Source organism: Sinocyclocheilus anshuiensis, unplaced genomic scaffold (genome assembly GCF_001515605.1).
Source record: "Sinocyclocheilus anshuiensis isolate Anshui unplaced genomic scaffold, SAMN03320099.WGS_v1.1 scaffold1597, whole genome shotgun sequence".
Classification (NCBI taxonomy): Eukaryota; Metazoa; Chordata; class Actinopteri; order Cypriniformes; family Cyprinidae; genus Sinocyclocheilus; species Sinocyclocheilus anshuiensis.
The window spans coordinates 748,769-760,310 of NW_015536587.1; the positions used below are offsets into that span (position 1 = coordinate 748,769).

At 37.8% G+C, this 11,542-nt stretch overlaps 1 protein-coding gene across 1 annotated transcript in view; it reads left to right on the top strand.

Moving 5' to 3' along the window:
- Positions 1–11,542, top strand: part of LOC107703225 (talin-2-like) — a 175,722-nt gene that overhangs the window by 83,637 nt on the left and 80,543 nt on the right. The window contains exons 3-9 of the mRNA XM_016505777.1: positions 1,273–1,370; positions 1,478–1,607; positions 3,025–3,177; positions 3,428–3,570; positions 9,460–9,587; positions 9,845–9,908; positions 10,881–10,985. Coding sequence (XP_016361263.1) covers positions 1,273–1,370; positions 1,478–1,607; positions 3,025–3,177; positions 3,428–3,570; positions 9,460–9,587; positions 9,845–9,908; positions 10,881–10,985 — 821 coding nt within the window. The remainder of the gene's footprint in view (positions 1–1,272; positions 1,371–1,477; positions 1,608–3,024; positions 3,178–3,427; positions 3,571–9,459; positions 9,588–9,844; positions 9,909–10,880; positions 10,986–11,542) is intronic.

An 11,542-nucleotide genomic window follows, 5' to 3' on the forward strand; every position in this document is an offset into this window, starting at 1 on the left:
CTTGACGGCAACAACATTTGCAACACTGTTGCTTTGTGATTCTATCAAAACATTTCTGTTTGTTTGCGCATCACAACCAGTCAGACACAGCAACACTGGCACAACCAGTGGTGTGTAGAGGCATAGCAAGTTATTAAATTTTGATTAAAGATGACTTGTTTTTATTGGAATAAAATAAACAGAATTATTCAAAACATTACCAGGAATGTTTATTAAAGTTAATAAGGTCAATTTTGGATTCATATTGACTAATTGGCACATTTTGTGAAGATTTCTGAGGAAAACTCTCTAGAATTGCTTGGAATGGATTTAAATATGGTACAACCTGTTAGAGAAACTGAGAATACTACGCTTTTTTTTTTTTTTTTTTTTTATACAACATATTTTTGATGCATTCTGAGAGCTCTCTGACCCCCCCATAGACAGCAAAGGTCCTTACATAATCAAGGTCCAGAAACGTAGCAAGGAGATCGGTAAAATAATCCATGTGACATCAGGGGTTCAACCGCGATTTTACAAAGCTACGAGAATACTTTTTGTGCGCAAAAGAAAAAAAAAAAAAAAAACTGTATTCAACAAAGTGGTGCGGCTGACAAAGAACAGCATATGACAGAATTTTCATTTTTGGGTGAACTATCCCTTTAAACACACTAGGGGCAGGGGGAACTTTTATGTTTGTTCTAAATTTTGTAAAAATCTACAGAGCTTGACAGAAGTTTAGATTCGGGTTAAATCTTTATACCAGCTTCTTCACATCAGTAGATGTTTCTGTATCCGTCATGTCAAAAGTGTTACGCTATGTGCAACCTCCGCTGATGGCCAGTTCTGCTTCAGAGTGAGTCTGATGGATAAGTGCTCTCTCTCTCTTTCCATCTCCACTCAAGTCATCAAATCGCCACAAAGTCAAGCATTAATGCTCTCTGCTCACTGGAGTTTGCGAAATGGACTTGTAACAGCTCAACAGGAGTCATCACTTCGGGATGAGTCTGCAGCTCCGCCACTCTGTGTACATTCATTATACGGCCAGCTACAGTTATATGACTGATGTCCCGTGCGACGCACATGATTGCTTCCCACGATGGCCGCAATGAATTGGACTCATCTTATAAATGTCAATAGTTTCTTTTAGGATCAAAGACAAATGGCTTTGTGGTTTAATGAAGAGTCTGATATTTATTATGACCATATTTGTAGACGTAACCGGATCTCTTTGATTTAGTGTCTACTTCCATGGGGTGAGATGTTGTTTTAATTATGTAAAAATTATTGCAGCATCAGATTACGGGCTCTTCCTGTCTGATGATGACCCCAGGAAAGGAATCTGGTTGGAATCAGGGCGCACCCTTGATTACTACATGCTGCGGAATGGGGTAAATCACATTATTAGACTTATCTGTATTCTCTTCAGACTTTCGTAAGTTTTTATTTCCATTGTGATTCTAAGCATCATTTCAGCATTTGTTCTCGTCTTGTACAGGACGTCCTGGAGTACAAGAAAAAACAGAGACCTCAGAAGATCAAAATGCTGGATGGAACAATCAAAACCATAATGGTGGATGACTCCAAAACAGTAGGGGAGCTGTTGGTCACCATCTGCAGTAGGATAGGTGGGTAATTCTTTTATCCTGTCAAGTTTGGCAGAAATATTGGGCTTGTAAAGTACCAGCTGCTACAATGAATGTTTAAAAAAAAATGTAGTGTACAGTAACAGTACCTTAACTTAAAGGGGTCATATGATGCTGCTAAAAAGAACATTATTTTGTGTATTTGGTGTAATGAAATGTGTTTATGCGGTTTAAGGTTAAAAAAACACATTATTTTCCACATACTGTACATTATTGTTTCTCCTCTATGCCCCGCCTTTCTGAAACGCGTCGATTTTTACAAAGCTCATCGGTCTGAAAAAGCGAGGTGTGCTCTGATTGGCCAGCTATCCAGTGCGTTGTAATTGGCCAAATTCCTCAAGCGTGTGACGGAAATGTTACGTCCCTTACCATATTGTGATGCCTGCGGCAACCACATGTGACAACCCCGGGCTGGACTCCGCTTCGTCCACGGTGAAAGCCGATCCGGCGATCGACAGCGCGAAGTTGAAGTATTTCCTCAGCAACCAGCACGGATCAGCTCCAGGCATGACGAAGCATCGGAGTTATATTAAAAAATGTCCTGGCTCTTCCAAGCTTTATAATGGCAGTGAATGGCTGTTGAGATTTTGAAGTCCAATAAAGTGCATCAATTCATCATAAAAAGTGCTCCACATGACTCCGGGGGGTTTAATAAAGGCCTTCTGAAGCGATGCGATGCATTTGTGTAAGAAAAATATCCATATTCTAAAGTTTATAAACCGTAATCTCTAGCTTCCGTTTACTGTCCTACGCACGTTCACGAGAGAGTGGCGTTCCAGCAGATGATGCTTATTTGTGTATGTTAATTTTCTCTATTTTCACATTTCGATCATTTAAACTTAAATCTTTAAAAACATTTTAAAAGCATACTTAATTATGTAATCTTTAGCAAATATCAAAATGAATATACTTTTTTCATACTGTACATTATAATGTTGTGATGCCTAAATTCACTTGTAGTATTTTAAATGACTGATTTTAGTGTTAGTGTTTGTTATTGAGACAAAATAGCATACAATTTTAATATTCGCCATTTATCGGTATGTGCCAGATTTGTAATATCGGTACACCACTAGTAACAAAATATCTTTTATTTTGTTCTCATTATGTCCATTATTGGATATATGACTCTTAAACATCACATGAAAAATATGACTTTACATGGTCCTTTTCTGTTTAAATGGCCAGTTTAAGCGACAATGTGGGTGGATAAGCATTAGCCTCCTCATTCCCTTATATTTTTTATTAATTTCTTTTCATTTTCCTGAACGATTTACAATCCTGTACGATTTCCGATTCCTGTTGACTGAATGATATTTATTTAGTTTCACACAAAACCTGTGCTGGAGAGATTGTAAGACTGACCGATAGAGAGTGCTGATTATCTCGTGCTCCACAGGAATCACTAATTATGAGGAGTACTCACTGATCCAAGAGCAGGTGGAGGAGAAACGTGAGGATGGAATGGGAACGCTGAAGAAAGACAGAACCCTCCTGCGAGACGAGAGGAAGATGGAGAAGCTGAAAGCCAAACTTCACACAGATGATGATTGTGAGACTCCTGGCAACTGTGAAAATAAAACATTAGCAAACAAAACACCCCGCCAGATTTACACACACTGAGAGATTCTTATACAGGCTTGAAACTTTACACAGTCCAAATATTTAAATGATATAATAACTGGTGTCATAGACCCCCTTAGTATTTGCTCACTGGATTTGAACTGTGGTGTTAATACACATGATTAAAAAAAAAATGATTTGGTTGCTAATGCTAACATGGCCGCATGTTTCATTCATAGTGAACTGGCTGGACCACAGTTGGACGTTTCGGGAGCAGGGCGTAGAGGAGAGCGAGATACTACTTCTACGAAGGAAGTTCTTCTATTCTGACCAGAATGTAGACTCTCGTGATCCTGTCCAGCTCAACCTGCTCTACGTACAGGTAAAAGATTGTTTTTGGTCACTTTTTTGCTCTCTTTTTCTATTTCAGACCATATTCTGACTAGATGTTTTCACCAAAAAGCATAATACGTCACAAAACAACAAGATCACAGCCAATCAGACCATATTTGATATTAAACATACAGTTATATGGAACAGGTTTTTTGACCAATGATATTTCACTGTGGGCGGAGCTAGTCATCATGACTTAACAAATAGAAACCAAGCAATCATCAAAATGTCTTGTCATGCAGTGCTTTTGTCCGTCATGGCAGGTTAGAACAGAATAGAATCACTCTAAAAAACGATTCAGGGGACCTGTTACCACAACTTAAATAAATGCGTGGTTGCAAGTTAAAAATTCTAATTTAATAATTTAATTAAACCTTTTAAGTTGCAAACATTATTTTGTTGAGTTCAGTTGACATAATAGTGTTGATCATTACATTAACTTAATATTGTGCTTAATTTAAACAAGTTTCTGTCTTAATTTAATTTTTTTTTTTTTTATTAAGTTGTAACTCAATAGAATTTTCTTGTTAACTTTGGAAATTGGGTAGTGGATTTCTTGTTCTCATCATGCTTTGCATAGGACTGGATAAGGAGAATAAATGTTGAAATTAAATTATATTTTATGTGTTTTTTAGTGAAGGGAAAGACCTATTAGTGTTTAATGCTGTTATGTTTGACATTTAAAAGAGTCATTGTTATGTTGACGTACGTTTTTGTGGTTATCATTGTGCTGAAGAGTAGACAAGTTACATTTAGCATGTGCTATGATAGCTGTGGATTTGAACTGAAAAAGATCACATAAATTGGTTCCAGGCTGACAAATCCATTAGTTGGAGCAACTTAATTTTTTTGAGTCATGAATTTAAAAAATATATTTATCTTACAAATTAAGTTCTTCTAACTCAGTGTAGTTTCTTGGTTGAACATAATTTCATTAGAAGTTGTCACAAAATTGATGCAAACTGTTGCGATTTTTTTTTTTTTTTTTAGAGTAGAGTAGAGTAGAGTAGAGTAGAGTAGAGTAGAGTAGAGTAGAGTAGAGTAGAGTAGAGTAGAGTAGAGTAGAGCACTTGTGTGGGCAGGGCTTGCAGGGAAGGGTTCTCTTCTCATTGGCTAATGAGTTTTAGAGTGGCAGATTCTTGACCTGGAAGTACTTCACCCTGATGCCCTGCATAATTATTGATAATTATGTTTTCAGCTATTTCAACAATTATCATTTTCCTTGATTTGTTGTCATTCTCTTTTACTGACATTCTGTCTGTCCTCTATCTGTCTGTTTGGCTGGTTTAACTGTATTGCACCAGTTTGCCAAAACCTCTTCTTCGCCACCTGCTCTAACTATTAATTAATTTCTCAGAGCCACTATCGCTCAGACATTTAGGTGTTTAGATGTTGTCATTTTAGTTTTATGAAAGCAGTGAAATAGTGACATAGCTCTTATGAATGAATTATTGGTCAGCCCTGAAGGCAATGTGCATTATCTTCACAGCTGCTGATTTGTCGATTGCCTTTTCCTCAGCCTTAGGCAGTATGGATTACTTTTCCCTCACATCTCTTCCTAATTAGGCACTTTTTAGAGTATTGCGTAGTTTTTCAGATCACAATAAATGTGAAATGCCAGAAAGCACAGAGAATCAAAATCATAAGTGTCCGTGTAGGAATTTGTACCAATGAGGTGTGATTGGGGGCGAAGCTAAACAGCCTGATGGAACAAATTTTGATGGTTAGTTTAACACGATAAAAATAATATTTTTTTGAAATTATTGAAGCACCAGTTTGTTTGTTTTTTTCATTTCTATGCTAGGTTTTTTTTAACCAATTGTTAAAATAAAATGTGTATACGCACAAGTGATACATATTTTTGCAAGGAAACTATGGGATTTGTTGTTTGACATTTTATTGCATCATGCATAGTTTACATGTTTTTACACTTTGTTCCGTTTAGGCACTTTTTGGGTATTTCATAGTTTTTTCAGATTACAATGGATGTGGGATATTTGATGTTTGGTATGTATCTGTGTGGTAACTTGGACCAATGAGGTTTAATTGTGAGCGGAGCTAACCAGCATGATGCAATGAAAATAATAGCACTGAGAAAAATAACACGTTCATTTAGATGGTTAGTTTAGCACAGTAAAAATAATTATCACAATTAATGAAGCGCCTTTTTTTCACTTCCTGAAGCTATGCTAATGTCTGTTCATGACTTCTTGTAGCTAGCGTTAAAACACAGACAATAAAATTAAAGACACTATTGAAATTATCGCTTGAAATTTTATAACATCATACTTTTGTACTTTTTTGATTACTGTATTTGTATACCATCCCTGCTGGGGGGAAAAAAGCAGCCCTGATAGCACACGTACATCACGGAGACGTCTATTTGACATCTGCATTTACATCTGCAAGATGTTTTTTTTTTTGCTCATCTGCAATACATCTATTAGACGTTTCCTATCAGATGTTAAATATATGTTTAGAAAATGTCTTTTAAGATGTTTATGATTTAGAATGCATGTAAAACTGACATCTTAAAGACGTCTATCAGATATCTGTGCACAGCAGATGCTTTCCAGATGAAGCGATCTTTAACAGACATCTTGCAGACGTACCTGCACTATCTGGGAGCTAAGACCAGCTTCAGCCGGTTGGCTGGTCTTCCAGCCTGGTCATAACTGAATTAGCATGCTGGTTTTAGAGGGTTTTGACCTCTTCTTTAGTTGGTCAGGCTGGGAGACCAGCTATATACACCATAGTACTATGATTACTATATTCCTTTACCATGTACTTTAAAGAATTACCATACCATTACCCATTCCCATAATGTCCAAAAACATGGTATTTACATTTCTACTTCAGAGTTCCATGGTATTACCCTGATACATTCAAAAACATGGTAATACTGTGGTACTTTATCATATTCTTGCAACTTGGTTCTGCCATGGTACCATGTCAAGAAACATGGTATTACCATGGTACACAGTCCCAAACAAAAAACAAGAATATCATAGTATTTGTCCAAAAATGGTATTACCATGATGCTACTATTACTAAATTCTTGTACATTCGTGGTATTTACATGTTACTCTAAGGTATTTTAAACAATACCATGGAACTGTTTTTTGTAAGTGATGGATACAGTGAGGTTTTTTTGTGTTCATGCTGGTGAAAAAGTGCACGCGAGTCACCACACATGCACACATAGACTGTAACACTTCTCCTCCCTTTCCTCAGTCTCCCTCTGTCTCTCTCTTCCTCTGTAGTAAACACACACGCCCGCGTGAAATTCTCTGACTCTGTGCCACACACACCCACATACTTTGAGAAACAGAAGAGCGCAGCTCACACACACACACACACACACACACAGACTGCTGCACATGTATGCGCTCAGGAGTGTTTGGCAGGCTGAAGGGGATTTCTCTGCTCCGCGCTGGGGGCGTGACTGCATCATATCTCAGTTTGTCATGATGTGTTCCCATAAACCCTCACTGACTGTATCTGCTACTGTTACCATGTTGATGTCATCTGGGAGCGATGCGAGATGATTGGTGGATGTCCTGAGGGCGGACTTGTTTATGATGATGTAAAACTTCCATGACCTCACAATCTCGGCCAAGTATACACTCTCACAAACAAGTTTTTCACTTTTAATTACTTCATCCAGATTGAAAACTCACAAACTAGGCTCTGCAAATAGGCGCCACTTGCTTTGTAGATGCTCACTTGGTGGCGGCGAGGATGACACTAAAACATTTCTGTAAGACTCGCCCTTTCAGCTTTTAAACTGAACTATACTCAGGTGTATATCAGGAGACACTTGAACAGATGGACTGTCAGCCTCCATAGCGGCCTCAGGCCGTCTGTAATATTAGACTGCACTCAGTGTTATTGAAACATCTTAAAGGGATAGTTCCCCTAAAAAAGATAGTTTTGTCAGCGTTTATTTGCCCTCATTTTGTTTCAATCCCATATGCTCTTATTTTATTCTTTGGAGCTCAAAAGGAGAATTTTTAAAGAATAATCTCGAAGCGCTTTTCCATATAACAGGGATTCCTGAACGTATTTTTGGCAGCCGAACCTCTTTGACTTAAAATGTTTTCTTAAAGTACCACCTGTGATTTTTAAGTTAATATTTCAATTAATGACACATTCACATGTTTCAGGGTTCTCTGATGTTGGTCACCTAACATAAAATGTTTCATATTTTTTTTAGCAAGTCTGTTATTTGATTCTTTTTTTTTTTTTTTTTATGTTATTTATTTATTGTAATTTTAAATATTTTGATTTAATGTTTAGCTTTTTGATTAAACCAAAAAAGTTTGGGAAACATACACTGAACAAAATTATAAACGCAACACTTTTGTTTTTGCCCCCATTTTTCATGAGCTGAACTCAAAGATCTAAGACTTTTTCTATGTACACAAAAGGCCTATTTCCCTCAAATATTGTTCACAAATCTGTCTAAATCTGTGTTAGTGAGCACTTCTCCTTTGCCGAGATAATCCATCCACCTCACAGGTGTGGCATATCAAGATGCTGGTTAGACAGCATGATTATTGCACAGGTGTGCCTTAGGCTGGCCACAATAAAAGGCCACTCTAAAATGTGCAGTTTTATCACACAGCACAATGCCACAGATGTCGCAAGTTTTGAGGGAGCGTGCAATTGGCATGCTGACTGCAGGAATGTCCACCAGAGCTGTTGCCCGTGAATTGAATGTTCATTTCTCTACCATAAGCCGTCTCCAAAGGCGTTTCAGAGAATTTGGCAGTACATCCAACCGGCCTCACAACCGCAGACCACGTGTAACCACACCAGCCCAGGACCTCCACATCCAGCATTGCCCGTTTTGAACTTGACCGCTACAGTTACTATGAACTTGTATAGTAAAAAAAAAAATGTTTGAAGCTTCTTTAAAATTTCTCCTTTTGTGTTCCACTGGGGAAAAAAACAAGCATACAGTTTTGGAATGACATTAGAGTGAGTAAATGATGACCGAATTTGTATTTTTAAGTGGATTACTCCTTTTTATCTCTTAGGAATTTGTATCTGTACTGGAAGAGAGAAACTAATGTTGAGATTGTGTCAGTACAATCCAAGCCAGTCCATTAAAGCATGCCTGCAGGAATGACCATGATCACATGGACCATGATCACAACTACAAATTGCATGCTACGGCTTAAAAAAAATGTCAAGATGAGAAGTCTTCCTCAACTCTCAAAATCATTTTATCTCACAGCTACATGTCGCTAAAGCTGCTTATTTGTGTTTCTCCGATGCACGATCTCCGAACACGATCTCCTACACACAATAGGGGGAAGTCGTGGCCTAATGGTTAGAGAGTCGGACTCGTAACTCAAAGGTTGCGGGTTCGAGTCTCGTACCGGCAGGGATTGTAGGTGGGGGGAGTGAATGTACAGCGCTCTCTTCCACCTTCAATACCACGACTGAGGTGCCCTTGAGCAAGGCACCGAACCCCCAACTGCTCCCCGGGCGCCGCAGCAAAAAAATGGCTGCCCACTGCTCCGGGTGTGTGTTCACGGTGTGTGTGTGTGTGTTCACTGCTGTGTGTGTGCACTTTGGATGGGATAAATGCAGAGCACTAATTCCGAGTATGGGTCACCATACTTGGCCACATGTCACGTCACTTAGTCACTTAATATTTTGACATCTCCGCACAGTGATTCTCTTAATCTGTGTTAATATACAGATCTATATATTCTTTAAAGATGTTGACGACCCTTCAAATGTTTTTGTCTGCTTTGTTGTGCTAACAACTGCTTTAGCGCATGCTCCGCATACTTTCTGTAACATCTTTATTAGCACCCTCATTACATTCTGTAACATCTGCTCTTGTTTCCTGTCTCTGTTTCAGGCCAGGGATGACATTCTGAACGGCTCCCACCCCGTGTCCTTTGATAAGGCCTGCGAGTTCTCTGGAATTCAGGCACAGATCCAATTTGGTCCCCACGTGGAGCAAAAACACAAGCCAGGATTTTTAGAGTAAGACCACATGCCTTGCCTCAACACTGTCACTGTAAGACACAGGTACACACAGGCTCTCTCAGTTGTTATCTGATTACATTTTAGACTAGACAATTATTTGCAAGAATTCTGTGCTGTCTGGAAACCTTAAGAGTCGGTGTGGGCGTACGTTATGAAGATGTAATTCCCGCCAGGATGACCTCATGTGTTTTGTTCTGCTCTGAGGGAAAAATGTTTGCGTAGTATGAGCGTAAACATGTGAAATGTATTTGCAGCCTGAAGGAGTTCCTACCAAAAGAATACATCAAACAGAGGGGGGCGGAGAAGAGAATTTTTCAGGTACATGACCCTCTGTGGGCTTTACTCAATCCGTTATTCTAGGAAAACATGCTATTAGGCACTGTCCATGACTAACATACAAAAAACAGCCTGAAATCATTAAAAATGAAGGCTTTTTACATTTTTCAACACATGGTCAGTAAAAGGAATGGCTTAACCTACGAGTAAATGTGGATTGCAGTAGGTCAAGCTAAATATTAGATGAGCAGTTTTATTTTCGGTTTGGAATTTTTTTTTATCCTATTATTAATATTTGGAACATGTCTAAGTACAGCCTAAATGCCGTTTTATACTCTGATTTGTGTTTTCCCCCCCTAATTTTAAACATCAAGTTAATATCAAAATTTGATTTGATACAAAATTGTAAAAAAAATTAATTGAAATAAAATCTGAAATCTGAGTAACAGGGCTGAAAATGTAGCTTAAATGAAGGGCTAGCTTGTCTGGAATCCAAGCTTGGATTTTTTTCTTTTCTTACAATAACTTTGGTAACAGGGTTGAATGGTTGAGTTGAAATCACAGTAAACACAACAATGGTTGTAAAAACTGAGAAAATGGAATAAAGGATTTATTTACTGGTCTTCCCACCCTGCTGTAGAAAACAAAAATCATCTTTTATAATGTAAAATATGGGATACAGCTAAATATTTAGCTTTTGGCGAAAAAAAACACTCAAACATTTGATGCATTTAAAACTTGCTACTTTCTATGCTAGATTTTAACATATATTGGTTCTAACAATTTATTCAGCTTAAGAAAGGACTACTGTTTTCTATATCTGTTTATTTTGCTTAGAAGGCCCACCTAGGCAAAACATTCACTTATAATGATGAAAACAGATGCTTATGTGTATAGCTTTCCATTGTGAATTAAAACCTGAACGCAAAGAGGCACAGTTGACTTGAAACAAAAGGTTGTTGGTTCAAATCCCACAAAGGCAGAGAAGTGTTCACATCTTAATCTCCTCGCCAGGATCACAAAAGCTGCGGCGAGATGATGGAGATCGAGGCAAAAGTGAAGTATGTGAAGCTTGCCAGGTCCCTACGCACATACGGAGTGTCGTTTTTCCTGGTGAAGGTGAGTATTTTACAGTTCAAACTCTAAATTCTGAAGTTTTACAAATGGTCACAAACGGTTGCGCGTGTAGCCAGCTAATATCACACAACAGAAAAATGTTATTAGGAATTATTGCCCTTGTATTATCTTGTGCCGACCAATCTTTTTTCTCTTACCACCTTCAATTCAGACTGCAAGCTCACAAATCGAGTACAGAAACTCGATTGCACCGTACAGTAAACCAGCAAACGAGTGTTTGGAAAGACTATTAAATATTTCATACTATCAGCAGTCTCAGAAAATACAGGAGCCGACAGATTCAAAATAATGTGCAAAAGACTATCTATGGGTGTTTCTTCAACTACAAGCACTTTATTTCTTAAGGATTTATATTTTTAAAACTAACAATTTTAACTTATTTTTATTTTTTTTTTTTATGAAAGTCACAATAAATCTGTAAAATTCTAGAACAAGACTTTTAATATTAAAATTATTATTATTATAAATTTTTAGGGATGCACCAAATGTTTGGCAACCGAAATTATTCGGCCGAAAATAGCAAAAAAAACTCTTTCGGC